The 27,182-nt window shown below is 62.6% G+C and overlaps 2 protein-coding genes across 5 annotated transcripts; one reads left to right on the top strand and one right to left on the bottom strand.

Annotated features, from left to right (window-relative positions):
• Positions 1-3,286: 3,286 nt before the first annotated feature.
• On the bottom strand, positions 3,287-5,178 carry TLCD1 (TLC domain containing 1). Its single transcript, XM_075720062.1, has 4 exons — positions 4,982-5,178; positions 4,719-4,801; positions 4,315-4,397; positions 3,287-3,843 (listed from the first exon to the last, which is right to left on the bottom strand). The coding sequence occupies exons 1-4, from the start codon at positions 5,176-5,178 to the stop codon at positions 3,448-3,450; spliced, it is 759 nt and encodes a 252-aa protein (XP_075576177.1). The 3' UTR covers positions 3,287-3,447.
• Positions 5,179-5,938: 760 nt separating this feature from the next.
• LOC104034304 (TNF receptor-associated factor 4) lies at positions 5,939-26,973 on the top strand. 4 transcript variants are annotated; one of them, XM_075719723.1, is made up of 20 exons: positions 5,954-6,000; positions 6,422-6,627; positions 7,679-7,911; positions 8,670-8,801; positions 8,994-9,202; positions 9,628-9,707; positions 10,266-10,447; positions 10,675-10,825; positions 11,856-11,932; positions 13,088-13,205; positions 13,504-13,654; positions 13,910-14,073; positions 14,294-14,452; positions 14,627-14,785; positions 24,411-24,462; positions 24,755-24,899; positions 24,982-25,143; positions 25,527-25,688; positions 25,762-25,917; positions 26,341-26,973. In XM_075719723.1, the coding sequence occupies exons 1-20, from the start codon at positions 5,954-5,956 to the stop codon at positions 26,971-26,973; spliced, it is 3,378 nt and encodes a 1,125-aa protein (XP_075575838.1). The 4 variants fall into 4 exon arrangements, with proteins under 4 accessions (XP_075575840.1, XP_075575838.1, XP_075575839.1 ...); XM_075719725.1 differs by lacking the exons at positions 24,411-24,462; positions 24,755-24,899; positions 24,982-25,143; ... (1 more) ...; positions 25,762-25,917; positions 26,341-26,973 and adding an exon at positions 16,446-16,474 and having other exon boundaries at positions 5,939-6,000; XM_075719724.1 differs by lacking the exons at positions 24,411-24,462; positions 24,755-24,899; positions 24,982-25,143; ... (1 more) ...; positions 25,762-25,917; positions 26,341-26,973 and adding an exon at positions 15,914-15,960.
• The last annotated feature ends 209 nt before the right edge of the window (positions 26,974-27,182 follow it).

Here is a 27,182-nt window from a genome sequence, read left to right as displayed (position 1 = left end):
TGATGAGTGCCCAGGAGGTAGGTAGTAACCCCAACAAAAACCTGTTTATGGTTCAGATCTGGCACAAGCGGAGTCTCGCGCCATTTCCCAAGTGTATCAGCTATTTGCTTACACTGCAAGCTTCACTTGACGAAGCCCTCAAGCTAGTGCTATTGTAGGGGCTTTGTGTGATTATTGTTCCCCCCCCCCGACATTATTCTATGATTCTATGATTATCCCTGCGTTGCAGCATGCAAATCGTAGCCTGTTTTCCCTGACACTGTTCCTGTTATGTTTCCTGTAACCTCACGGGGTTCACGGCCTTCATTGGGGCTGTTTCCAAACTAGCTGCTGTTGCTGCCTCAGCAGTCCTTTGCTTCCTCAAATTTGTAGATGAAACTGGCTTTTCAAAGTGCTTGGAGAGTCACAGGAGTGTGGAGTGCTGGGTGAGCGGGGAATGGAGGTGAAGTACAGATAAGCCTTTAGGGGTACTTGATCTCAAGTATGTTGACTGAGTCAACCAGTCACACTTGACTGAGGTGGTGAAAGCCGTGACCAAATATTGATCGGGGTAACTGAGCTCTTGGGCAGTGGAACACGGTGTTCCTTCAAGCCTCTTGCAGAGGGTGGCGGAGTCGCAGGGCAATGGTTTGAACACATGCAAAGGATGGTGGTGGATAGAAGGGGGGAGCTGTCCCAATTGCCACTGCTCTCGGGACCGTGGGGTAAAGATCTGTGCTGGCTTGCGTGGCCCTTGCCTTGAGATTTCACCTGGTGCTGACAGCTCCAGGCCCTGGGGAAGCGCAGCTGGATCTGCCCTCACACTGCAGGCTGCCTGCGATGGAAGGGCAGTGTGGAGGCACTGGGGTGGGCTGCGGAGCGGCTGTACGGAGGGTGGCTCTGGGTATCGCAAAGCCTGCGCGCTCGCCTTCCTGCAGGCAGACCTCGGCTGCTGGCAGCCTGCTTCTGGAAGCTGGGGTTAGAAGTGGGGGCTGCCTGGAAGCACCCCCTCTTCTCCCTGGGCCCCATGGGGTGCTGTGCTGGGATGGGAGGCAGGAGATGCTCCCTCCCTGCTGTGAGGGGTGAGAAACTGCCTGGAGAAACTGCCGCTTCCCTGGGTGCCAACCCGATCTGCAGGTGCTGTGCAGAGCTCTGCTGGCACCCTGGGTGCAGGCCAGAACCTGGGCTTTCGCCCCTTGCCCTGTCCAAGCACGGGCCAGGGGCTTGAAACCCAGACAGCAAGGGCTGTTGGCAGGCTGTGCGGGGCTGGGTAAGGCTGAACAACGGCCTGTGTCCCTGCCTGCGACACAGCCCCACTGCTGGGAGTGCGGTGGTGCGAGGACCTGGGACAGCCCCGCTCCCTCCTGGAGTTGGGTCCCCTGTTCCGCCGGCCTGTGGGGTTGAGGGCATCAAGCCAACCTCCTGGGCGCAGCCTGGGAAGGGGCTGAGCACAGCAAGAGGGGCTCTGTGCAGGTAATGCGCTGCAGCGTGGAGGCTGGGGAGGGATTTCACATCAGCATGACTTGCAGTCTGCCCTCACCCTGCCTCAACTTAGCTCGGCAGCTGCTGCACTTCGCTTCCCTGCACTTGCCTCTCGCACCGGGCTGGCAACCGGCCCAACCCGCAGCTGCCCCAGCCCGGCCGGCGCTGCGCTGCTGCGAGATGCTCCGGCTGGAAGCCAGGAGGGCAGCAGCGGGGAGCTGGGCTCCCTGCTTTGGGAAGCTTTGTCATGCCTGACCCTTCCATGCTGCTGGAGGGGTGGTGGGAGTGTGGGCTGGTCCACCTGAGCCTGTGACCTGCTGGGGCAGAGCCGTGTCTGCTCCGTGCAGAGACAAGGGGAAAGGTGCAGCGATTGGGGTGAGCGGAAACTAAGATTTGGGCTTGATTTTGTGGGGTATTTGCAGATGGAGTCAGTGCACAGAGGCTGTGGGGCTTAACCTGTGGCTGGCAGGATGCGTAGCCATTGGGGCGTAGCCATTGGGATGTGCTGCCGAGGGTAAGGTTGTGCCCTGCTGGGGCTCGGCGCGGGGCTGCTGAGCTCCACTTCGAGCGAGGAGGGGGCAAGGTGATGGGTTTGAAGCTGGTGTAGGTCCCTGCCTATGCAGCATCCCAAACATCATGTCTCTGCTCCGGCTGCCGGGCTGTTCCCAGCAGTCACCCCCTGTGCCCACCATAGCCGGGAAGCCCTGGCAGGATCCTGGCCCTGTGGGGTGTTTTTCTGGCTCTCTGGAGGGAGGGTGATCCCCCACTGCTTCCACTTAATCACTGGCTTATTTCAGCTGCCTGTCTCTGCCTGAGCTGGGCTGGCGGTGGGGTTGGTAGGATGGATCCTGCCCTGGAGCAGGGGCTGGGCAGGAGTCCCTCTAAACCCCACTACTTTATGCTGGTCTGGTGCAATCCCAGAGCTGTCACATCAGCAGGATTTGCCTTCCCCATGCTCTGGTGCTCCACAGGACCAGCTGGGCCGGTTCTGGCCCTGCTCCCCCAGGGAGCTGAACCCCATCTCTCCTCCCATGGCTCTGGGGGGGCTGCTGGAGGCAGCTTGGTCTGCAGCGGCAGGAGAGGGCCCAGCACGCTCGCAGGGGGCTGGAGCTGCGCTGTGCCGGTGAAGATCGCTCTGGGGGGGATGCGAGCATGCAGCAGTCTTCCAGGAAAGAGCCCGTGGCCTCAGATGGCTTTCCCATGCCAGCTCCACTTCACGTGGCTGCCGGGTGAGTCATGCAGCCCAGCCAGGCTGGAGACAGGCAGGTCAGGGACTGCAGCAAGGGTCGGTACCTCTCCTGGCTCCCTTCCCCTGCTCCCTGCGCAGCCCTGAGTCTCTGGAAGAGCAGATGAGTGAGGAGGAGGGGAGGGACCCATCTGTGGGAGGGGTAGGGTCTTGCTATTGAATGCTCAGCATTGGTGCAGCTGGGCTGGTAGGACCCAGCAAGCTTTAGTGCATCCCTGGAGGGTCCCTAGAACAAAGCGAGCGGTAGAAATGTGCCCTCTCCCTCCCCGAGGACTGCCAGCCCTCCACTGGGAACAGGAGCACATCCTTTCCCGTGGCCCCATCCTCCTCCCGACGCTGCTCTGCCCCACAGAAAAGCCAGCTCAGGCGTGCTGCGGCAGCAGTAAACAGACCGATTTTAATGCACATAACACCCAACATCACCATGGGAGGGACTCGTCCCTTCCCTCACAATCCTCTCAGGCCATCAGCTGCAAAACACAGCCACCCATGGCCCTCCAGCTGCCTGCGCAGAAGCCGGCTTGGGCTGCTTTTCCATCAGCCGTGCCCCTGGCTTCAGCGGCGTCCCTGCGGCTCAGCGAGGCTGTTGGGCTGGTCCAGCAGGGAAGCGCTTTTAGGCAGCAGAGCGGGTGAAGGCAGGGCCCGGGGCCAGGGAGCGAACCCTAAGGCACATCAGAGCGGGTTTGGAGAGGCCAAGACCTCCAGGAGCCGGAGCCCGGGTTCCCCTCGGCACACACGTCTCAGTCTATCAGAAACTTCTCACCATCCACATCCCTCCCTGCAGAGCCCTTGCGCAGGGAGGGGAAAAAATCGGAGCGGAGGAGGCGGGAGAAGTACATGAGGATCATGGCGTCGAGCAGCAGGAGGTTGGTGGTGAGGAAGGCACCCTGGCCCTGCAACTCCACGTAGCGGAGGAAGTACCAGGTGAGGTAGGCCTGGGGTGCCAGGCGGAAGGCGAAGTACATCACCAGGTTGATGTACTTGTTGGCCTCGTAGAGCGCCGGGGAAGGCACATTGCTCATCTTCAGCAGCATGCGGACAGTCAGGAAGATGTTGCTCACCTCCACCAGCAGCAGCAGCATCGCCGCCACCAGGAAACGGCCCGTGATGATGAGCGAGACAAAGGCAGAGATGGCCTGGGAGGAGGGGACACACAGCAGGGTGAGCTCTCCTCGCCCTGGGGGAGGTGAGTCCTTCCCCACCAAGGTTTGGGCATATGTGGTGTTGCTCCCCCTCCTCCCCCCCCCCCAGAGATCCCAGCAGCCCCTCAGGCACCTGGGTCAAGGGAAAATCGGTCTGGAGAGCCAGTTCTCCTGGGACCGGTTACACCTCCCTGCACGGGGAGCTGGGACCAGCCTCTGGCTCTTCCCTCGCCCAGTGCGGCAGCCTGTCTGGCTCCCAACGCTCGGAGCCGACACTGGCAGGCGTCCTGCCCCGCTGGGCACGTTCGCCTAGTCGATGTGCAGCCTACCTGGCAGCCGGGGCGAGGCAGAGGGAAGGGCTCCGGCTTGCCCCGCTGTAGCGCACAAAACCTGCGTGGGCTGAGCCCCGGGGTACATGGTAAGCCCCCCTGCGCTGGCCCTTCGCCTCCCCGGGGCTGTACTCACCATGGTGTGGTGCACCAGGTACTCCCAGGAGGAGCGGGACTGGTGGTTGAAGATGATGTCAAGGCTGTCGTGGATGAAGTAGCCTGCGGGATGAGGGAGAGAGCGTTGAGGGGGTCAGGCTTGCGCACCGTCACCTGCTGCGGTAAGGGGGAGCAGCGAGGAGGAGGGTGGCGTGACCGTGCTCCAGGCGTCGGAAACGCCTCGCCCCGGCTGAGCATGGGGAGATGGCCGGGCCCTGGGGGCTGGCAGCCTACGGGCTCCACGCTCATGATTAAGGCAGGAGGCACGGAGAGTCGCCCGGCCCCTGAGCCAGGGGCTCACCCCAGCGTGCCAGGCGAGGCTGAAGAGGGAGCGGGCAGAGGCCGGCAGGGTGGCCGTGGCCATCGCCCTGCCTGGCTCCTTACCTGAGGAGAAGCAGACCAGCAGGTGCCCTGAGACGCTGTAACCATCCTGGATGTCGGAGAGCAGCTCCGGGGAGTGCCAGAGGCTGGGGGGTAAGGAGAGGAGGAAGGGGGTCAGCCTGGGTGCCCAAGCAGGGTGCTGGGATGATGGGGGACACGGGGGCCTCCTCCCCGGGGTCGTGCTCCCACGGTGGGGGAGGGGGGGCCGGAGCCCCGCTCCCGGTTCGCAGGGTGCACACCGTGACACACCCACCCCCCCCCGGTACCTGAAAAGGGCCCAGAGCCCGGCCAGCACGGAGTGTGCGAAAGAGACGAGGAGGTTCCGCCAACGCCAGACGCGGCCGGGTCGGCTCCGCACGGCAGCGGGCCGGGGTAGGGCTAGTGCCGCCCGCCGCAGCGCCCCGAAAATCGCCACGCTGCCGCCCACCAGCGCCGCCGAGGGCGCCCGCCAGCCCGGGCCCATCGCGCCCAGCTCCGGCGGCGCGGGCGGGCGGGGCTCGGGGGCGGGGCGGCGGGGACACGCCCCCACGCAGGCCACGCCCACGCGTTGACCACGCCCCCACGATAACCGCGCCTCCCTGGCCACGCCCACCCGTTGACCACGCCCCCCCCCCGCGCAGGTGCCCCCTAATATCAGCAGGGTGGGCACCGCGGCTGGGTGCCGGTTCCTGCGTGGGGGTCCTGCCCCGGTGCTGCCCTCCCCGCCCCGCTGCAGGGGGGGCTGACACCCACCCCCGCACCCCCCCGCGAGCCGGGCTCGGTGTCGCTAGGTGGCAGCACGGTCACGTGGCGTGGCCTGGGGGTGGCACTGCCACCGCTGTCCCTGTCCCCGCTCCAGGACGCGGGCAGCCCCCCCTGGGTGCGGGGCAGGGACCCCCTTTCCGCGCCGTAGGTGCCACCAGCCCCAGGGGTGCTCGCCGTCCTGGGGGGCTGAAGCGGGTTGTGGGGGGTGGGGCATGAGGGGACCCTTGTGCCTGCAGGCCCAGGGCACCCCAAACTCCCAGGGTGCTGCCCAAGGGGACCTGGCTCCCCGTGGCACGGGGGTGCCCACCTCGGGGTGGCGTTGCCCTCCCCCCCGGCCGAAGCAGGGCGCCCCGTCCCCCCCCCCCCCGCAGCCCCTACACGCGTGGTGGTGATTGGGGGGGGAACGGGCGCGGCCCGCGGTGTTTCGTCCTTCCGCGGCCACCGTAGCGACTCCCGGAAGTGTCTCCATGGAGACGGGAGGAGCCCGGGCAGCGATGGAGAAATACGAGCGGATCCGGGTGGTGGGGAGAGGGGCCTTCGGGTGAGGGCGGCCCCGGGGGAGCCGGGAGTCGGGGAAGGGGGGGGTCTCCAGGCCTTTTTACCGTGGCAACGCGTGTTGGGGGGAGCGCCGGGCGCACGGCACCGCGGGGTAGGGTGGGAGGCCGCAGGCCGCGTTACCATGACAACAAGACGGACGGGCCCTGTGGCCATTGCAACGCGGGGGTCAGCCGGCGTGTGGCACCCGGGGCGGGGGGGGGGGGGGCTGGGGGCAGGCCCTGGCTGTTGCCGTGGCGATGGGGTGACACGGCACTGGGCGGGTGACACCCCGGAGGGGGGGAATTGCAGGCCCTGTTACCATGGCAACCGGGGGGCGGCAGGGGCCATGTGTCACCCCAGGGTGGCAGCCAGGCCCTGTCGCCCCCCTGTCCCATGCTGAGGCCCTGTCCCCGTCGTCCCCGCAGCATCGTGCACCTGTGCCTGCGCAAGGCTGACCAGAAGCTGGTGATCCTGAAGCAGATCCCGGTGGAGCAGATGAGCAAGGATGAGCGGCTGGCGGCGCAGAACGAGTGCCAGGTCCTCAAGCTGCTCAGCCATCCCAACGTCATCGAGTACTACGAGAACTTCCTGGAGGACAAGGCGCTCATGATCGCCATGGAGTACGCCCCAGGTGGGCCCTGATCTTCCCCAGCGCCTGCAGCTGGTTCCTCCCCAGGCCCAGGGGATGCCAAGCCCTCAGCTCTCCTTGGGTTGGGCTGCTGTGGCCCCGCATTGTGCTCCTTATAAAGATCCTGTGCTTTGGACCCCCAAAGAGTCCAAACATGTCTCTCTTGAACAGACATTTTTGTAGAAAAGGATCTGGGGGTCCTGGTGGACACCAGGTTGACCGTGAGCCAAGTGACCGAGCACTGGCATGGGTTGCCCAGAGAGGTTGTGGAATCACCATCCTTGGAGATATTCAAAAGACAGGTCATGGTCCTGGGCAACCAGCTGTCGGTGGCGCTGCCTGAGCAGGGGGTTGGACCAGATGACCTCCTGAGGTCCCTTCCAACCTCAACCATTCTGTGATTCTGTGATTCTATGCCTTATGCCTGCTAATCACATCCAAAACAAGGAGATTTCGAACACCTCTTGCTTGTAAGTGTGCTACCATCTGCCTTTGGCTTAGGTTTCACATACATTTCCCTGTGTCAGCTCTCGGCCACACTATTGGTCCCACAGCTCTGTGTGGCAAGGTGTGATTTCTAACAAGATTTGCTGTGGAGTTTAAGACGAAATCAACATTTGCGTGAGGGTTTGTTAAAAGTTGTATGTGAGCCCTGAATCTGGACCTCCCCTTCTCGATAGGGGCCCCTCTGTGCCACGTGGCCTCTTGGACTGCAAGAATTCTCTTTTGTGGAACAGGCTTATCTTGTTCTGCCATCAAGGTTTATGTTCTCCAAGAGCTGTAATTTTAGTGTTTCTTTTCCTGCTGCCTTTGACAATATGTCAACGGTAACTTCTCTCTTGGTGTTTCTTCATCCCACCAACTGTGCTGCCATTGTTCTCCACACGGTCTTGGGAGCATTGGAGGACGTGCTGCGTGTCCCGCCAGAACATGCTTTTTTCCCATGTGCTTGGCTTGTTAAGATGCCATGGCTAAATCCCCCCTGGCTTTTAGGCTGGGTTTGCGCTGCCCTGTGCAGCCACCCTTGCCGATAGCCCTTTGTTGTTCTTTGCAGGGGGCACGCTAGCAGAGTTTATTCATAAGCGCTGTAACTCCTTGCTGGATGAGGATACCATCCTGCACTTCTTTGTGCAGATCCTCCTGGCTCTCCACCACGTGCACACCAAGCAGATCCTGCACCGTGACCTGAAGACTCAGAACATCCTCTTGGACAAGCATCGCATGATTGTCAAGATCGGAGACTTCGGTATCTCCAAAATCTTGAGCAGCAAGAGTAAAGCCTACACAGTGAGTGGCCTGGCTTTGCAGGGGAACTACTTACCACCACGGCAGCGGGCTGGAAACTCTGGAGTTGGCTCACGATAGTCTCTGGGAAGCTGCTGTAGGCAGCGAGGTTGGATGTCGCACACTTGCAGTAAGCCACATCCGTGTGCCGCAACGCTGCTTTGCTCCTTGGAGTTTATACAGGCTGATGTCTTCACACCCAAGTTTGCTGCAGCTCTGTGGGCTGCAGAAAGGTGAGAAAGACCTGCCTGCCCAAGCCTGGGAGAGGATGGGGCATCTGGGCCCACTGGTGAGGGTAGACAGGGTTCCTCCTGCTGTCACAGTGGGAGTGGTGGTGTTTGCAGGCTTGTCTGACACATACTTGGCAGCTGAATTCCTGCCTGTGCCCTGCCGTCCTGCCTTGTCTTAATCTTCTCTCTCTGCTTGAGATTTGAATATCATTCCCCACCTGGTCTAATCTGACTAGACGTTTATATCACGCTCATTGCTCTGGGCTCTGATTCTCTCAAGTGGATAGGAGCAAAATTAGAGGTAATCTCTGTATGCACAAGGGAGGTCACTGGAAAGGCAAATCCTTCCTTTTTTTTTTACTGATATTGTCAGGCAGCTGTTGACACCAGGGAACAAAAGCCCAACTCCGCTAAGCTTTGGCTGGTGGTGCTTTAGCCAGCCTGTGCACAGGGCTCTAAACTGAGCCTGTCTCTTTCCACCTCACTGCCCCAGTTTCACAGCATCATGGTGAATTTCTTTGTCTCTTCTAGGTTGTGGGAACTCCATGCTACATCTCCCCAGAGCTCTGTGAAGGGAAACCTTACAACCAGAAGAGCGATATCTGGGCTTTGGGCTGTGTGCTGTATGAACTTGCCAGCCTCAAGAGGGCTTTCGAAGCTGCGGTAAGAGGGATACGGTTTACATGTAGCGCATGGAGCCGTGGCCTCTTACAGAGGTGAAAATGCATGCTTGGATCGCTCTTCTCACTGAGCCTGGAGGTGTGAAGGCAGAGGGCAGTGCTGAGAACGTCTTGCTCCTTGGCCTCACCTCTGACCGCCCAGCCACTGTATGTCTCCCTCTTGTTTTCCCTCCAGAATCTTCCTGCCTTAGTATTGAAGATCATGAGTGGGACGTTTGCCCCAATATCAGATAGATACAGCCCCGACCTGCGCCAGCTCATCCTTAGCATGCTGAACCTGGATCCTTCCAAGCGGCCCCAGCTGAATGAGATCATGGCCCAGGCCATCTGCATTCGGCCTCTTCTGAACCTCTACACTGATGTGGGCAGTGTCAAAATGAGAAGGCAAGTAATACTGTCACCTTAGTGTCCCTTGGGAGGGGCTGCCACAGCCCACAACGTGTCTGACCGCCTCACTGTTTCCGCTACGAGCTCCGAAGAGAGCATTGTTCCCACGCAGCTCTCCTGCGTTACCCATTGTGCAGCTGCTGCGGGCCGAGCCTGGCCCAGTGGCTCGGGGCTGCAGCAGGTGCCGTGGCAGCTGTGGGCTTGTCATCGCAGTAACAGTGAATAGAGAACTGTGAGCTCAGGGGGAAGCACACTGATGCCAACTCCCCTCTCTCAGGTGGCTTAAAGCACCTGCTGAGGCAATTCTGTGAGCTATTCAGCCGTGGCTTATGCTGTAGCTCTGCCCAGACCTTCTGTGATCCAGGGCTCTGCAGGACCTCTGGGGCCGAGCTGACATTAAGGACTGAATTTTGGTTTGGCAGGCCTGAAAAACCCTTGGCTCCGGTGCCAACAGTGACCCACAGCCGGACAGGGGGACGAGTGAGCAGTGCCAGACCGAGGGGTGAGTCCTGGCACGGTGTGTTCAACACAACTCCTTTCGGAAGGACCCTTCCCTTTGGATGTCAGGGGGTCAGAGAGGCACTTGAGCTTCTGGAAAGAGGGAGTTAAGAGGCGTCACCTTCCCTGAGCCCTGGAGGAGCCCACGAGCACCTCGGCTCTGGGGAGCAAGCAGCGCTCTTTCTCCAGCCGCCTCTTCTGGGTTTTGAACCCTTGAATCAAGTTTCTGCTGCTCCTGCTGCAAAGGCTGGGAACCAGCTGGCAGTGCTGAGGGGGGACATCCCAGCGCAGGGCAATGCAGCTGGCACTGGCAACAATTAGCTAAAGCTGTCATGGTGCCGCTTCCCTCAATTCTGGGATAAAATACAAGGAGTTGTTCCCATGTGCTCCTCAGCCCTGGCTGGGAGCTCCCCAGCAGCCCCTTGCCAGCTTTGGACCGGTGCTGGTCTGGCCCCGCTGGCTGGCAGGCGGCTCTGCTGACACCCAGACTGGATGGTGCCATTTCTTTTCCTGTGGGAGGAGAGCCAGGGCTCTGTGTTGATGATTTATCTTTGACCCGTAGGTGTTCGAGGTGGTTCAGCCAGGACAGGAATCCCTCCTCCGCTGTCATCCATCTACACCTGGGGGAGCGGAATCACCACACCTCTCCGCCTGCCCATGCTTAACACCGAAGTGGTGCAGGTGTCTGCTGGCAGGACGCAGAAGGCCGGGGTCACCAAATCGGGGCGGCTCATCATGTGGGAGGTGAGTGGTGTGAAAAACCTGGGGCAGGCAGTAGCCGTGGAAGCCTCGGATGTGTGATTTCTGAGGAGGAGACATTTCTGCTCACTGCGTAGGCCCTGGTGCTGTGTCCCCCAGGACCGCTGGTGCGGGTGACGCTGCTAAGCCTGTGGGAAGGGGCTCATCTGAGTTCTCCAACCCAGCTCTTGCTGCACAGAGGTGCAGCAGCCGACATGGCTTCTCTCTGCCAGGCTCCCCCGATGGGTGCTGCGGGAGGCCCTTCTCTCCCGGGAGCCACCGAGCAGCTCCAGCCTCAGTTTGTGTCCCGCTTTCTGGAGGGCCAGTCTGGCGTGACCATCAAACACGTGTCCTGCGGTGATCTCTTCACAGCCTGCCTCACAGGTGAGCTGCTGCCTCCTGCCTTCGCCTGGCTGGTTGCCCAGAGCCCTCTGCGTGGCAGCTGGCTTGCAAATGCAGCGTGACTGCCTGGGGAGCCTGCTCAGAGAGGAACCCGAGAGATGCGCTGGGCTGGGGTGAGACGAAGGCCTCTGTGGCCTCTCATGTAACATCAGGCGGGGGTCAGAAATGGCAGGCATGGTCCTCCTATGATGCCATATTGGTCAACTTGGTCCCAAAGGTCTGTCTGGTGTGGGGAGGGCCACAGATTTGTTGTCCTGGCTGCACTGGTGTCACCCGAAGCCAAGAACTGGCCTGTACAGTGGAGACTGCAGTGTGAGGAGTGTCTGGGAAGTTCAGCTGTTCTCTGTCACATACTCTGTGAGCATGACACAGACACAAGCAGTGACCAGCAGTGACTGGCGTTGCAGTGAGAAGTCAGGGTGAGCTCCTGCAGGGCTGGTTGTCCTCAGCCGCAGGAAGGCAGGGTCTGAAGCCCCCTCAGAGTGGGCCAGGAGGCATTCTGGCTGGGAGGGGAGCATGCACAGCAGCCCAAGGCCGTGTTTGTGGAGCAAAGCCCTCCCAGTGGTCCTCTGGGAGCCCTGTTTGCGCTTCTGCTGGGGATCAGGGCAGCAGATAACAGATATGCAACCGGCAAACTTTGTAGGCATGTGTTTGTCCTACCTCTCCATGGTGTTTCCTGCCTCGCCTCTGCTGGGCGGCTGCTCAGTGAGCGGCTCTGTGTATCTAACACCTTGGCAGACTGCGGCGTTAGCAGCTCCTGCGTACACAGCTGCAGTAATGTTATCTCAGTGCTCTCCTATCATCTGCTGTTTGTTTGGTGAGTTGTTGCAGTGCATGGAGGCTGCTGCTCCCTGGAAGCCCGCTGAAGGCTTCTGGCCCCCGCAGCAAGTTAGGAGTCAGAGTGGGTGCAAGCAGAGCCGCTGTCCTGGGAGCCACGGCCAGCCCTGTGCGCTGTGCGTGCCCCGCAGGGCCTCACGTGTGCCAGTGACGCGACTTCTTTCTGCTTCTCCAGACAGGGGGATAATCATGACTTTCGGCAGCGGCAGCAATGGCTGTTTGGGGCATGGAAACTTCACGGACGTAAGCCAGGTTTGTCGCGAGGATGCTGGGCGCGCCGCTCCCCCGAGGTAGAGGATGGATTGTGCCTTCTGCGCCACGCGAGAGGGCTCATCCCAGCTCCCGGGATGTGCATCCCAGGCATGCTCTGGCATCCGCCCCCCTCCCCCTCCTCTCCCTGTCACTGCGGGTTTTAAAAGACCCAACCTGCTTCTCTCTTTCTCTCTCCCCCCCTACACAATGATCCCTTTGAGCGTGGGGGAAGTCAAGAGCTGCCTTGTGGTTGCTGTTGGCAGGCTCCCAGCTTGGAGGCTGCCTCCAATCACACACCTGCCTGCTTCACTCTTGGCCTGCAGCTGCCAGGGTTCACTTGAAAAAGTTATTTTTCAAAAGAGCCAGTATTTAAAGAAGAGCTGTGTGTTTCCGATTGGCTCGGAGCAGTAGGGCTGAGGGCCCGGCGCTCCCTTCCAGCTTCTTCCTCGCCTGCCCTCGGATGTGGCAGCAGCCGATGGCTTCCAGCCGAGCCCGGAGACTGGTGCCATTTGTCACTGTGGTCAGCTGGCTCGTTCGTTCCTGCTCTGTCCAGAGCTGAGCTGCTCCGTGCTTATTGCTGGGGAGGGGAGACCAGTTGGGAGCAGCAGCCAGATCCTAACAAATGGTGCTTTTCACTTGAAGAAGATAATGAGACTCGCTGTGGCAAGGTGTCAGATCTAACAGCAGGTCACAGCAGGCGCTGGGGGAAATGGGGAGATCCTGGTCTCTCCACACCCTAGTGAATATGTGGCTGGTAGCTCACAGCTCCTCTGCACAAGAGCCTTTCAGCCAACGCATCCTGCACCAAGCCCCTGCCTGCTCAGAGCGTGCGTTAACAGCCCCTGGCACTCCCCACATGGGCAGGGGCGCAAATCCCAGCCCTTCGGCTGAACCTATTCCCTCTCCAAACCGTTGTACTAGCTGCTTTCTTCCGCCCCAGAGATGTTTGCATTATCTGCTGTGTTGTGTGCACGTAGTCTCTAAACCCTTTGAAGGCTGTTTGGAACAAAAAAAAATTCTCTGGTGTTTGTGTTGGATGAAAACTGGGATGCTGCCAGTGCTGTGTTGAGGCTGGGGGGGCCGGGTGGGAGGGATTGGGAGCAGCCGGGCAGGCTGGGAGGTCTCGGCTGACGGCTGCTGCTCTTCCCCTGCCAGCCCAAGATCGTGGAGGCCCTGCTGGGCTACGAGATGGTGCAGGTGGCCTGTGGCGCGTCTCACGTCCTGGCGGTTTCCAACGAACGGGAAGTGTTTGCCTGGGGCAGGGGGGATAATGGTAAGAGCTGCCTGCTTTGCGAAACAGGGCTTGTGCTTTCCATATTGCCTGTTCCCACTCCCCTCGCTGGCTCTGCTTGCCCACAGTCCTCTCCAGATGTGCCAGGCTAGGTGGGTGTGGAAGACTTGCAGCTGTTTCACCGCATACCAGGGCCCCCATGCTTTGGGTTTCTCTGCCTTTCGTGGCGATAGGTCCCAGGCTGGGCTTTTGCAGCAGCTACATCGATGCCATTGCTCGTGGGGGTGTGCTCAGGTTGTGTGTTGCCATCAGCCATGCCCTGCTCTGTTCCTCTGGCCAGGTCGGCTTGGGCTGGGTACCCTGGAGTGCCACAACTCCCCCCAGCAGGTTGTGGTCCCGCCGGAGCACGAGGCTCAGAGGGTCATCTGCGGCATCGATTCCTCCATGGTCCTCACAGTGAAGAACCAGATTCTTGCTTGTGGGAGCAACAGGTAAGGTGGTGAGTGTCTGCGCTCCAGAGCTTGCCTACAGCCTCCTGGGCCTGTCCATCTGCGTCCAGCCCAGGAAGAGGGAGCAACGGGCTCTAGAAGACATCTCTGTGTGATCCTACTCCCCAGCATATCGCTGCTGGTGGTGCAGTTATGCTAGGGCAGGGTTTGTCTCCAGGGTGTCTGCGCCAGGCCGCATTCAGCCGGCTCTGAACTGTGCTTTTGCCCGTGCTTTTGCCCGTGCTTTTCCCTGTGCAGGTGTAACAAGCTGGGCCTAGATCGGATCAGCTCAGCAGAGGAGCCTTCTCCGGAGGACCAGGTGGAAGAGGCCACCGTGTTCATGTGTGCCCAGTCGTCCCCCTTGAACCAAGAGCCGATTGTGTGTGCTGACATTGGTACAGCACACTCCGCTGCAGTCACAGGTGAGGGGTGTGTGCCCAGATCCCTGAGGGGGGACCTGCGTTTTCGTTGTCTTCCTCCTGCCTCCATTTCCCACGGGCAGAGGCCTTAGAGGGGCTCAAGAGGCACCGTGCTCTCGATGTCGGAGCTCTGTGGAGCATGATGTTCAGAGAGCAATGGGGTTCAGGGGCTTCAGTGCATCCTCGGGTGACACCCAGTTGTTTCTCTGGTTTCTGTTGTCAGCTTCTGGCCAGTGTTACACCTTTGGGAGCAACCAGCACGGGCAGCTGGGCACCAGCTCCTGCCGCAACAGCCGTGTACCCCACCTGGTTGTGGGGCTCCAGGCGATGAAGGTCACCGTGGTGGCTTGTGGGGATGCCTTCACTGTGGCCATTGGAGCAGGTGAGGCTGAAGCCCCTGTGTCCTGAGCTGCAGCAGGCCCTGGCTTTTCTCTGCCTGCAGTCCATGCTGTGGCCAAGGCAGGCCTTGGAGATAGCCTGGGGCGGTACCAGGGAGATGGGAGGCCTGTTTGCTGGTGAGCTCTGTGTGCAGCAAGGTGTGCCTATTCCTCTGCAGACGGCGAGGTGTGCACGTGGGGGAAAGGGGCCAGGGGACGCCTGGGCAGGAAGGACGAGGAAACGGGAACGCCGAGGCCAGTGCAGCTGGAGGAGACGCATCCGTACCTGGTGACCTCCGTAGCCTGCTGCCACGGGAACACACTGCTGGCAGTAAAGCGTGAGTGGGGGTTCTTTACTGTGATTCCTGCCATGAGGGCCCAGCCGGACACAATGCCTTGTGACCACAGTAACCCCGGCATGTGAGCTCTGTGTTATTCTAGTCCCTCTAGAGCTGTAGATGAATAGAAATAACTTGAAGCCCATCAAAACTCCCCTTCTGCTATGCAGCACTGTGACACTGCTGCTTCCCCTGGGCTGGGGGAGCAGAGAGAGGGCAGAGGTGGTCTCGTGCACTCCCAGACAAGTAGGCTGGCCAGGCTGCAGCCAGCGGGGAGTTGGTGTGCTGGCGGTCCACCGAGTATCCAAAAAGAGCAGCTCTCTAATTGATGCTGCTGAAATAGAAGCTGAGATTTGAGGCGTCATTTTGGCTGCTGGCTTTCCATTGTGGTTTGGAAAAGATAGCGATGGTTTTGTGGTTCTTCTCTCCTCGGGCCAAAGGCAGCATTGTTGTGTGGTTAAAACGTGCCCATGGTGTGACCTGCCCTTCCGTTGCCTGGATGTACGATGGGAGCCTGGCCCAGGCTGCTGGAGGGGCCTTTCTTCCTCCTCTGCCGGGCTGATTATGGCCTCAGTACTGGGCTGACAGATTCCAATCCCAGCCCACTTCAAGGAGGCTAATTACACCCCAGAGGGGAGGAGGCCCGGCTGACTGCTCCGGCGCAGCGGACTCGGCCGTGACTCCTGTTCCTCCCCTGCGAGTGCCGAGCTCTCACGTGATGTGTGCTGCCACGTGAAGGGGACTGGGAATGGCTGAGTCCCCAGGCTCAGGAACAAGTAGGGCATTTGTCATGGGAGTAAAAGGGGTTTGTTTCTGCAGGAAGGCTGCAGGCTGCTTTCCCCTTCCGCTGCTGGAGTCACCCTGTGGCAGCTGGTTTGTGGGCTCCCACCTGCAGCACCGTTAAGAGCAGGGACTGAGCACGTAACCCCCACTGCAGCCCCGCTGCTATCCCTCTGCACTGCGCAGTCTGAAACCTCAGCTCTCCTTCCCGGTACTGGAAGCCCAAACTCAGCAGTGGCGGTGTCAGGGCAGCAGCCTCGTCTGCTTCAGCATCCCTCAGTAACCAGGGTGCAAAAAGCATCGACAGCTCTGTAAAAAGCTAATTTTCAACTCTGGACTTCCACGCAGCTCAGTCTGCCTGGAAGCCTCTCCAGAGAGAACAGGAGAGCTGGTGACATGTTTGATGTCATTGCCGCTGTCAGCTCTGGCTGTGATCTGGCCTGGAGAGAGTGCTGGCACAGGCGAGCGGTGCTCCACCTTTGGGGCGGCAGTCCTGCACCGCTCTGCGGTTTCCTCCCACGCAGCCAACACCGTTTTTAACTGGCTTGAGCTTCTGCCCACTTTATCGTGAGGCCATTGCTGTGCCCTTCTCTCAGTCCCACTGCAAACACGGGAATAACTGGGAGAAGCCAGGCGTGCTGGAGAGGAGGGTGCAAGCCTCAAGAGATTGCATTTCCTCCTGCTTGGGCTCTGTGCTGGGCATTGCCTCCTGCTTGTGCCGCTGCTGAGGCCCTGTGGCGGCTTCCTGGGGTAATGGGACAGGGATTGCGGTGCCCATCTGTTGGGTGTCCGGCCTGCGTGGGGCGGGGCACTGCTCCCTGTAGCTTCATCGAGATGGCGGCTTATGGCTTATTCTTGCTCCTTGCCCTTTGTGTTTCAGCTGCTGTGGAAGAGTCACCTTCCCAGTGAGTTTGAGTTGAGAGGAGCCACATCCAGCCTCGTCGTGTCGATGTGGAGGCACCCCCAGCCGCCTGGCATGCCCGCCCTCGCTGCTGCCTGCTACAGCCTGGCTCGGACCTGTGTCCCCGGACTGGGGAGCTCCTCAGCTGTGCTCTGAAGGCAGCAATCTGGAAACAGGGAGCTCCTAACGACGGTTCCCATGGAACCAGAGCTGGTCTCACTTATCGAATCAACGAGGGTCTCTCCAAACCTCCAGTGCCCGAGAGCTGCTGCCCTGGACGTGCCATGGGGCAGGCGTCCTCAGAGCTCCGGTGCTGCCTTCACGGGGTTGCGCTGGGGCTCTGCCCCTCCCTGCTGGAAGTGCCTGTGTGGAAGAGTGCAGAGCACAGAGGTTGTTTTCCCCCGTGGAAACTGTCTCTGGTTACAAAGCCCAGGCTGACAGCTTGGTGTCTGAGAGCTGTCAGCCTTTGCACAGCAGCGTCTGGAGTTAGGGCCCCAGGCGCTGTACTGGGTGACTAAGTGCAAACCTCTTTTCTAATTAGAGAAGTCTGTCCTTTCCCATCCCCCCCTTAAAACATTTCACCCATTTGTTGAGCTGTTCATCACGCTTTCGAGGGTCCTGGCCTGCACAGCTGGCCGAACACGACGCGAGCAGCCTCTCTGTGCGGCACAGCCCCGCTCACTCTCCCGAAATGCTGCCTGGAGCTTTCCAATTACAGCCTCCCCCGGCCCCAGGAGCGCACTGGAGGATGCTGCAGCTGACATTTGTCCTCAGGCCCCTAAATCCTGCTGTTGACCAGCTCACTGGCTCCCAGCTGAGCTAGCGGAAGGCAGCAAAACACTGCGAGCGATTGTCAGTAATTGAAGTTTTTTAACCCAGATCTCTCCAAGGAGATGATGAGTTTTCACCAGGGATCCTTTCTGCAGGCAGGAGGGGGCATATCACTGTGTCACAGGCAGGAGTTAACATTTTTCATCTCCAGAAGGGTCGTTTCCTTTCCTTTCCTTTTTTTTTTTTTTTCCTCTCTTCTTTTTTTAACGTACATCTGCCCTGGGCCATTTTTTGATGAGCTTCTGTCTCTGATCTGTCTGACATTGCAAATGCTCTTGCCTTTCACATCCATCTTTGTGCTGTTGCCAATCTGTTGTGTATAAAGTCAGTGCTCTCATAAGCTGGCTGAGATGAAATCTCTCTAATTATTTTTGTGATTCTTTTTCCTGTTTTCAATGAGGGAAACCTCGCCGGGCTCTGGTAGAAGCCGACTGATCCCTCTGTCATGTGAAAGGTAATGAATTTCTGCAGGTCTCCTGCTTTTTCCTCCCTCGCTTCCCAGGCTCCGGCTGGGGAAGGGAGCAGGTCCCGTCCAGCTGGGAAAGGCATGTGCAGCCCTGACTGCAGGCGCGGCCTCCCTGTTTGGCTCCTGGCAGGGTGGGTGCACGGGTTTTTCCCTGCCGTTTTTGTTTCTTGTGGAGCTGCCTTTTCAGGCAGCTACACCCTGCTATCCCAGGAAGCTGACTTGCGTTCAAAGGCTCTGCCAGTCCCTTGGCACTCGCCTTGTGCTGCAGGTTACAGGGACGGCTCCGGCAGCCCGGTGTCAGCGGAGGGGAAGGCGTGCTCCACTCCCAGACCTGGGCACCAGGGTAATTGCAGGGCTGGGTTAAATTGACTCAAAGCCCCTTTGGGCGGCTGTCCTCCCTGCACTGAGCTGTCGGCAGCTCCTGCAGCAACAGATTTCACTTGGCTGTGTTGCGCTCAGCTCTCAGGGCTCCCCTTGCCCCACGCCACATGCAGACACGTCCCGTAAGAAGGGACTGGCGTTCCTGCTACAGCCTCGCCAGGGCTGAGGGCTGGCTGGGATAGCAGGCCGGCAGGACAGAGGTCTCTGCCACCCTTTGCCTTGTCAATGGTGGCACCAAAATGCCACCGCTCCAGGGGACGTGCAGCCCGGAGAACCAGGCTCTCCCTGCTCCAGCTGCGCTGCCGAATCCAGGGGTGAGCCCCTTGACAGCCCCCCTGTTCCCGCTGACGTGCTGGCGCTAGGTGGGTTGTTTTACGGCTTAACGATGCCTTTGCACAGCAGTGTCGGGGCTGGAGGTGTTGCTGGCACGAATATCGGGACCCTTTGCTCGGGGCAGGAGGAACCAGTGTGAACCAGCGCACTTTGTGCTGGGCCGGGGGCTCGCGGCGAGGGCTGGAGCCCTCGGGATGTTGCAGCCTGTGCGCTCGAGTTCAGCCGCAGAGCCCAGTGAGACAATTTGAATAATTTAATACCGGGCTGTGACCAAGCCTGGCGAAAGGGTAAAGGAAACAAAGAGGCCCCCAGCCCCGAGCAACAATAGCTCTTGAAACGACAAGCCGAGGCATGTCCGCGCTGCCGGAGGCAGAGAGCAGCCCGGGCAAATAGGCCAGTTGCATTCCTCACGTCTGCTGCTTTGTTTCCCTGCAGAAGCTCCCAGTGAAAACTGCAGGTCTCGGGGCTTCTCCCTTTATCCTTGTTTTGTTTCCGCATCCTGCAGAGCTGGTGGTGGATCAGCTGCGTCCCCGTGGCTCTTCTTGCTATGGAAGGCAGGGCCAAGAGGGAGTGGGCAGGGGAGGTGATGCGGGGATGAGGCTGCCTGCTCCCGTCTCGTGCATCCCGGCCGGTACGGGTCCCCCCGGTCACTGTCACCCAGGGAAAGCCCGTCCCCGTTCCTGTGCTCGATAGAATCCTGCTGATCTGGGGCCATCGCTGTCTGCAGGGAACAGCCCAAACCACAAACTGATCCCGCAGCTGATTTGATTTGATTCTGGCACCTCTGTAGTGGTCATATCCCCGTTCCCACGAGGCTTGGCAGAAGGTGCGGCTGCTGTCCGTCTGTCCAGCCGCCTCGCTGCCCTTACCCCCCCACCTTCCTTGGGCACGAGTCCCCAGAAGCAGGGAGAGGACTCTCCCCGCTCCTTTCCCTGGGGCGAAACACTCCACCTTAACTTCTTTAGAAGCTGGAGCGTCAGTTTTCCGTCCCTCCAGTTTAAGTTAAATACGAGGCAGAGGGACAGAGCAGGGGTGCAGGGCAGGGAGAGGCCAGGGGAAGGTGGCAGGAGGCCTCCCCGAGCCCAGATGGGTTCAAGGGCTGACCTGTCATGGGGGAACGGAGAACGTATCGCCTGCACAAAGGGAATTGCACTGCCCGGAGGTCGAGCGTCGCCTTTGTGCGACCAAACGCCCGGCTGTGATCTGGAGTGCGGGGAGGGCGTTCGTTAGGGAGAAGGGAAAAGGAGGGGATCTTTGTTTGCAGGGTCTGACACCTCCCAGCCGTCCTGCCGGCACAGCCAGCGCCTTCTGATGGCTTTGTCAGCTCCTGGCTAATTAGCGGAGATGCTCTTTAGGGAGGTTAGGAAAGAAAAATTTTTAAAACATCAAAGAGAGGCGGTAAATAGCGATAAAACTCAGCTCTGTTTCATGCCTGTCATCGGAGACACAGGCTTTCTAAGCTTGCAGGATGGTGTGTCCTGTGCCTTCCGCGGGGGAGGCCCGGGGAGTCCCCTCGCCCCGCGGGTGCTGACACACGGGGCCGAGGGCCCGTCCTTTTGGCTCGGGCCCAGTCCGGTAGCAGTGTCCAGGGACGGTTTTCAGACAGGGCCAGGTCGTGGCATGTTGGGGCAGGTGTCTGGGGTAGTGCCTTTCTCTTGTTGGGAGGAGAGCCTGGCTCCAGGGCTTGCTGTGACTTAGTAGCAGAACCAGACGGACAGACGGACAGACTGGCTGCTTGTAGATCCTGCCCTGGGGGGTCCACAGCCCTGAGCACACCAGGATGGGAACACCTCAACCCCAGGTTGCCACCCCCGACAGCTCGGAGCTGCCCCGTGCACCCCTCTGCTCTCTGTACGGTTGCCGCCTGTCATTTACGCATTGGGTTTCCAGGCTCTCTGGGATCTGGTTAAAGTTTAGCTCGCTGCCCTCCGCCATCTGAGCGGGCTGCCAGCTACTCACGCCCCTTGGAAAAGACCCCATGGTGGCCGTTCATGCTCGACGTACACTGGTACAAGCTGCTATTTGGGTGTCAGCAGCTAAAGCCTTGTTGCAGCTCAGGCTGCGGCAGGGTAACCTGTTATCATAGAATCATTTAGGTTGGAAAAGACCTTTAAGATCATCCAATCCAACCATTATCCTTCAAGGTAACCCCAAAAATCAGCCACCCGTTCCCCCTCTCGGCAGCTCCGGCAGCGAGAGCAGGCAGGCTGCCTGCCTTCCCCGCCTTGGGCTGCTGGAGGATTTTATTTTAAGCAGAGCCTCTCTGGGAGAAGGGTAACGTGAGCTCCTTGAGTGACAAGCGATAGAGCTTGACTTGCTTAGCGTGTCCCCCAGGAATCCCTCTCCTCTGCCATTTGCTAATTGAAAACTGCTAACATTTGGGTCGGGAGCAACTGCCGCCCTTAATGGGAAGCTGGCTGGAGCGTGCGTTGGTGGGACTAACACATGCTCGCAGCCTGTCATCTGCTCATCTCCATCTCTAGGGAAAGGGGCAAATACTCCCATATGCTGCTCCGGTTTCTGAAAGAGTGAAGTGGGGGCTGGAGCCAGACAGGTTTTTCTTGTATTCTCCCTCCTCCGAGCCCTTGCTAGGAGGTTGGAAACCACGGGCCGGAGGGCTGCGGGCGTGGGACACGAGCTCCGAGCCAGACGAAGCCGTGGGAGCGACCGGTCCCCCCGTGCCTGTGGGGGGCTCGGGGCGGCCCCTCCATCAGCCCCGCCGCTGCCCACCCCAGCCCCGGCCGGGACACGGGGTCCCCCTCTGCGGCCGGAGCCCCGCCGGGCCTCGCTGGGGAGGGGGGGGGGGGGGGCTCTGCCGCAGCCCGAGGCGCTGCTCCCCGAGCCCCGGGGGGGCCCTCCCCGATGCGGGGGGTCGCACCCCGCCGGAGGGGCCGCTCCCCGAGCCCCCCGGGGGTGCCGGGGCCGCCCCAGCCCCCGCCGCGGCCTCGGCGTGGAGAGGCGGGGCGGGGGGGGGAGGCGGAGCCCGGCCCCCGGCCCCGGGTGCGGGGCGGTTCCCGGCCGCTTCCACCGCCCCGGCCGGCCCCCGGGCGGAGCCGGCCGCCGAGCGCGGAGCCGAGCGGGGCGCGGAGGAGGCGAGAGCGGGGCGCGGGGCGGCGGGATGCCGGGCTACGACTACAAGCTGCTGGAGCGGCCGCGGCGGCGGGTGCTGTGCCCGCTCTGCGGGAAGCCCATGCGGGAACCCGTCCGCGTCTCCACCTGCGGCCACCGCTTCTGCGATACCTGCCTGCAGGAGTTCCTCAGGTGAGGCCCCCGCCGTGGCGTCACGCCCGCCCCGCCGTGACGTCACGCCGCGCACCCCTTCCCTCATGGAGCGCCCCGGTCACCTCCACATCCCCCTCAACCCGCCGGGATCTGGGGCTCCGCACCCCGGGGGGCAGCGGGTGCCCCCCCCCCCCCCCCCCCTCCGCCGGCCCCGGGCATCGCTGCCGGGCGCGGGGCCGCGCTGCGCGCCGGGGTGCCCCGGGGAGGGGTGCGGGGTGCCCGGGGCGGGGGGAGCCCCGGGGAGGGGTGCGGGGTGCCCCGGGGTGCCCCGGGCCGGGGAGGGGGTACGGGACGCGCCCAGCCCGTGACAGCCGCCCCGCGGGGTGCAGCGGCCCGTGGCCCCTCTCGGTGTGGAGGAGGAGGAGGAAGAGGAGGAGGAGGAGGAGGGCGGCTGAAGCCCGGAGCGGCGAGTTTCGAGCGCTTGCAAAGATTTGTGCTTAACCCCTTCCTGCCCCGGCCCCGCCGGAGGAAGCGACCGGGGCGGGGGGTGGGGGGAGTCCGGCCACCCCCGCGCCCACGGGTGAGCGCGACCCGGCCGTGGGTGCTCGCTGGGAGCGAGGGGACGGGGCCCTTTCCCACCCCCCCGCGCTTTGGCAGCCCCGGCCCAGGTACCGGCAGCGGGGCACGTGCCGGGGCTGGTGTTGCCCGGTTCTTGGCCGCCGTGCCCGGTGCGGGGCGGGGGGTCCCAGGGTGGCACGGCGAGGGGGTGTCCGTGCCCCCCGGGCCGGGCGTGCGGCGGTGCAAAGCGTCACCCTGGGCCCCGGTTTCCGCTGCTGCCTCCGGCTGCACCTTGCCCCACCGAGGCGACCTTTGCCCGGGCCGGGGGCCCCGTGGGCACGGCTGCCGCAGGCCGGTTTCTGCGAAACCGGGCGTTCCCCGGGGCCCTGTGCCAGGCAGCGCCTCCGCTCCGCTCCCGCATCCACCTCACGGGCACCTCGGCTCTACCGGGGTGGCCGGACACCGGGATTCCCCCCACTGAGCCCCCCGTGTTTGCACCGGATCAGGTTTGGGAATCTCATGGGCCGAGCCGGCCAGCACCGCCGTGGTGCCGGGGTGGGTGCCGGGAGGGTCAGGGGGTTCCCCACCCCATCACCTCACTGCGCCCCAGCACGCCGCAAAGGTCAGAGGCAAGGACGGTCCCCCCGGGCGCTGCCTCAGCACATTCCCTGCCTGGCCAAGCGTGAGGAATGGGGCGGCTTTGTCGGGGATTAGGCGCTGGCTTTGGGTCGCCGTCCCGCTTCCCCGCCAGCCCTGGCACCCCGACACCGTGCATGGGGTGCAGGCAGGGCCAGCTGCCCCTGGAAAGGTGGCAGGGTGATGCCAGCCGTGGGGTGGTGATGCCAGCCGTGGGGTGATGATGCCAGCCGTGGGTTCCCCGGAAAGGGCTGGGTGCCCAGCCCCAGCCGGGAGCAGCTTATCTCAGCGAGTACCTGGTGACTCCTACAGAAACACCCACTGCAAACAGAGCGGGCACGTGGCAGGGCTGGATGCAGCCATGCCCTGCGGGGTTCACACCCCGCAGCACGGGGCTGGATTTCCTGGGGGTCGCTGGGCCCCCCAGCACAGGGGTGGTGGCTGCAGGGGACGTCACCGTGCCATGCCTGGTTATCCCAGGCCAGCACAGGCGGCACCGCTGGCTCCATCCGCCGAGGTCACGCCGGCGCTTGCCAAGGGCACGCGTGATGAGCCGTGCAGGGGCTGTGCGTGGCCAGGGCAACCTCGCGGCCTCGTCTAGAGCCACCCTGGGGACACCAGAGCCCCGGGGTCCCTGTGTGTCCCTGCTGTGTGTCCCTGTGGGCAGCACCCGTGGCTTCCCGCCCCAATGTCCATCGGGGATGGCGTGTGGGGTGCCACCCTCTGTCCCCGGGCATGGTGTTGTGAGGGCCAGGGGTGATGGTGGCTCCTGGCCAGCCGTCTCATGGGCCAGGCTGCCTGTTTGGCTCCATCCCTGTCCCTCCACCCCACGCTGCCCCTCCGCAGGTCGGGGCCAAGCAGGAGCCGTTCCCACCTCGGGGATAGCTCTCGGGAGGAGCACCCCATCCTGGGGGCTCAGCGGGATGGGGACCCCTCCGGGGTGGCTGCCTGTCACCCGTCCTGGCTCACCGCGGTGGCTGGTGGGGCTGTTTCCTGTGGAGCGGGAGCCCTGGGGCCACGCATCCGGGCTGCACATCTGGCGCCCAGCTGTTGCCTCTCCCACCCCCGCTGGGTCCTGGCACCTGGGGCTGCGGGCGCCCGTGGGCCCCACCGGCACCGCTCCTGGCCAGCCACCGGCACCCTGCCTTAGTCCCAGGGGCCGGCAAGAGGGCTGCCGGGGCTCCAGATGGTGCCACGCTTGCAGCCGCCGGCCCAGACCCCCCAGGGACCGCGGCCGCCGTGCCCGGCTCGGGGTGGGGGGGGCTGCCCAGGGAGGGCGTCTGGCGGGGGCATTTCCCAGCTCAGACAGATGGAGCGGGATTAGAGCTGCGGCTCCCCGAGGGCCGTGGGCTCCCCAAGGGCCGTGGCTGGATTTGGCACAGGGCAAGTGCTCAGCGGCGAAGGGGCAGTACCGACGTCCTGGGGTGGGATGGGGGGACACGGTGGGTGGCTGCGTCACCGGTGACAATGCCGTTCCCCGGCCCCAAGTGATCCTGACCCCTCTCTGTGTCTTGCAGCGAAGGTGTCTTCAAGTGCCCGGAGGACCAGCTGCCCCTGGACTATGCCAAGGTGAGCCCGGCACGTGGCCGGCGTACCCCGCTCTGAGGGGACGTCCCCATCACCTGTGCCCCCTGCCAAGGGGCCGGCCCCGGGGTCCGCACGCCCGCCTGGCACAGCCACGCCAGCCTGGCACAGCCGCCCGTGCGGAAGCAAGAGCCCCTTTGTGCTGCGGGGCGAGGGAACGGAAACCAGCTCCCGACAAAGGGCGCTTGTTTGTGTGCCGGCGGGGGGGATCCGGCCCCGGGCAGCGTGCCTGTGGCTCCCGGCCAGGCTGGGGTGGGGGGTCCGTGTGCCCCCGCAGCCTGGCGCGGGATGCTGATGCCCCGGCGCTGCCTCCCCAGATCTACCCCGACCCGGAGCTGGAGGCGCAGGTGCTGAGCCTGGCCATCCGCTGCATCCACAGCGAGGAGGGCTGCCGCTGGAGCGGGCTCATCAAGCACCTCCAGGTAGGGTCTGGCAGGATGAGGATGGGGGGGGGGGGCAAAGCTGCACCCCACGGCTCCCTCTCACTGTCTCTGTGTCCCCCAGGCCCATCTTGGCACCTGCGGCTTCAACGTCATCCCCTGCCCCAACCGGTGCAGCGCCAAGCTGAGCCGCCGCGACCTGCCCGAGCACGTCCAGCACGGCTGCCCCAAGCGCCGGGTCAAGTGCGAGTTCTGTGCCAGCGACTTCACCGGGGAGGCCTTCGAGGTGGGTGCTGGGGGGGGCCACTGTGCTGGGGGGCATGGCTGTGGTGGGGACACTATGGGGGACACAGCTGGCAGGGGTGTCACGGGGGCATGGCCTGGCAGGGGGCACTGTGAGGGGTGTAGCCAGGTTGGGGGGTGCAATATGGGGTGCAGCGTGAGGACCTAGATGGGCTGCAGGGCACCACGGGGGCACAACCTGCATTATGGGGCCAGAGCCTGGAGGGGGGACACTATGGAGGGCACAGCCTGGCCATGGGGACAGAGCCTGGGTGGGGGACACCATGGGGGATACAGCCTGGCCATGGTGGGCACGCATGGCCCCATCCCTGGCAGAGCTGGCCGGTGTGGGCAGCCGGAGGGTGACGATGCTGCCCCGGTCCCCAGGGCCACCAGGGCACGTGTCCCCAGGAGAGTGTGTACTGCGAGAACAAGTGCGGGGCCCGCATGATGCGGCGCCTGCTGTCCCAGCACGCCCTGGCCGAGTGCCCCAAGCGCACCCAGCCCTGCACCTACTGCGCCAAGGAGTTCGTCTTCGACACCATCCAGGTGAGACGGGGCCCACGGGGACCCTCGCCCCACCGGCTCCCGGCCCCGGCTGACGGCCACCCTCCATCCCCAGAACCACCAGTACCAGTGTCCCCGGTACCCCATGGCGTGCCCCAACCAGTGCGGGACGCCCAGCATCGCGCGGGAGGACATGCCCACCCACCTCAAGGAGAGCTGCAACACTGCCATGCTGCTGTGCCCCTTCAAGGAAGCTGGCTGCAAGCACCGGGTGAGTGTATCCCCATGCTGGTGTCCCCGTGACCATCCCGCCCTGGCATCCTTGTGCTGTCCCCACCATGGCGTGCCTGTGCCCCACAGCATCCCCACAGCTCTCCTGCCCTGGCATCTGTCCCCATCCCCTGTGGTGTCCCTGTTCTGCTCTGTCCCATCCATGTGGCTCCGTGGTGTCCCCATCCTTGTCCTGCCTCACCCCCCTGTCACTTTGCCACCCAAGTGTCCCCATGCCATCCCAACCAGGTGTCCCTGTGTCCCCATGGCATCCCTGTGCCGTCCTGCTCCAGTACTCCCGTGCTCCAACATCATCTCCATGACATGCCCACGGCATCCTTCTCCTGTCCTGTCCCACCCCATGTCCCCATGCTGTCCCGTGCCCCCCGGTACCCCCCTGCTGACGGTTCCGCTGTCCCCACAGTGCCCCAAGCTGGCCATGGGCCGACACCTGGAGGAGAGCACCAAGGTGCACCTCGGCATGGTGTGCGCCCTGGTGAGCCGGCAGCGGCAGGAGATCCTGGAGCTGCGGCGGGACGTGGAGGAGCTGTCGGTGAGCAGCGACGGGACCCTCATCTGGAAGATCGCCGACTACGCCCGCAAGCTGCAGGAGGCCAAAGCCCACAGCAACTACGAGTTCTTCAGCCCCCCTTTCTACACCCACAAGTACGGCTACAAGCTCCAGGTCTCGGCTTTCCTCAACGGCAACGGGAGCGGGGAGAGCAGCCACCTCTCCATCTACATCCGCGTGCTGCCGGGCGAGTACGACAACCTGCTGGAGTGGCCCTTCTCCTACCGCGTCACCTTCTCCTTGCTGGACCAGAGCGACCCCTCGCTCTCCAAGCCCCAGCACATCACTGAGACCTTCCACCCTGATCCCAACTGGAAAAATTTCCAGAAGCCGGGGGCTTCGCGCAGCTCCCTGGACGAGAGCACCCTGGGCTTTGGCTACCCCAAGTTCATCTCCCACGAGGACATCAAGAAGCGGAACTACGTGCGGGACAACGCCATCTTCATCAAAGCCTCGGTGGAGATCCCCCAGAAGATCCTGGCCTGAGCCCCGGTGCCCCGGGGGGGACAGGACGTGAGCCGGGCGCCTGCCCAGGGGTGCCCCAGGTGGTGCTGAGCCCCTGCCCGCAGCCAGTGCCCCCGGCTTGGGGGACGCCGCCGTGGCCGCAGCCGGCGGCTCTCAGGTAGGCGGGGGACGGGGCTGCTCCCCCACGTCCCTCCCAGGGCTGGGACCCCGCTGCAGCCCCAGCTGCCCCC

Source organism: Pelecanus crispus, chromosome 12, assembly GCF_030463565.1.
Source record: "Pelecanus crispus isolate bPelCri1 chromosome 12, bPelCri1.pri, whole genome shotgun sequence".
NCBI classification, from domain to species: Eukaryota; Metazoa; Chordata; class Aves; order Pelecaniformes; family Pelecanidae; genus Pelecanus; species Pelecanus crispus.
This window is presented reverse-complemented; position numbering and strand designations above follow the sequence as displayed.

Bases quoted from the DNA above. Each gene is read 5' to 3' on its own strand.
- LOC104034304 (XM_075719723.1), top strand. From the start codon at position 5,954: ATGGAGAAATACGAGCGGATCCGGGTGGTGGGGAGAGGGGCCTTCGG. The intron at 9,708-10,265 runs GTGAGTCCTGGC...TTTGACCCGTAG, and splicing joins GAGCAGTGCCAGACCGAGGG to GTGTTCGAGGTGGTTCAGCC. The intron at 24,900-24,981 runs GTAGGGTCTGGC...TGTGTCCCCCAG, and splicing joins GGCTCATCAAGCACCTCCAG to GCCCATCTTGGCACCTGCGG.
- TLCD1 (XM_075720062.1), bottom strand. From the start codon at position 5,178: ATGGGCCCGGGCTGGCGGGCGCCCTCGGCGGCGCTGGTGGGCGGCAGC. The intron at 4,802-4,981 runs GTACCGGGGGGG...CTTACCCCCCAG, and splicing joins GGGCTCTGGGCCCTTTTCAG to CCTCTGGCACTCCCCGGAGC. The intron at 4,398-4,718 runs GTAAGGAGCCAG...CTCATCCCGCAG, and splicing joins GCTGGTCTGCTTCTCCTCAG to GCTACTTCATCCACGACAGC.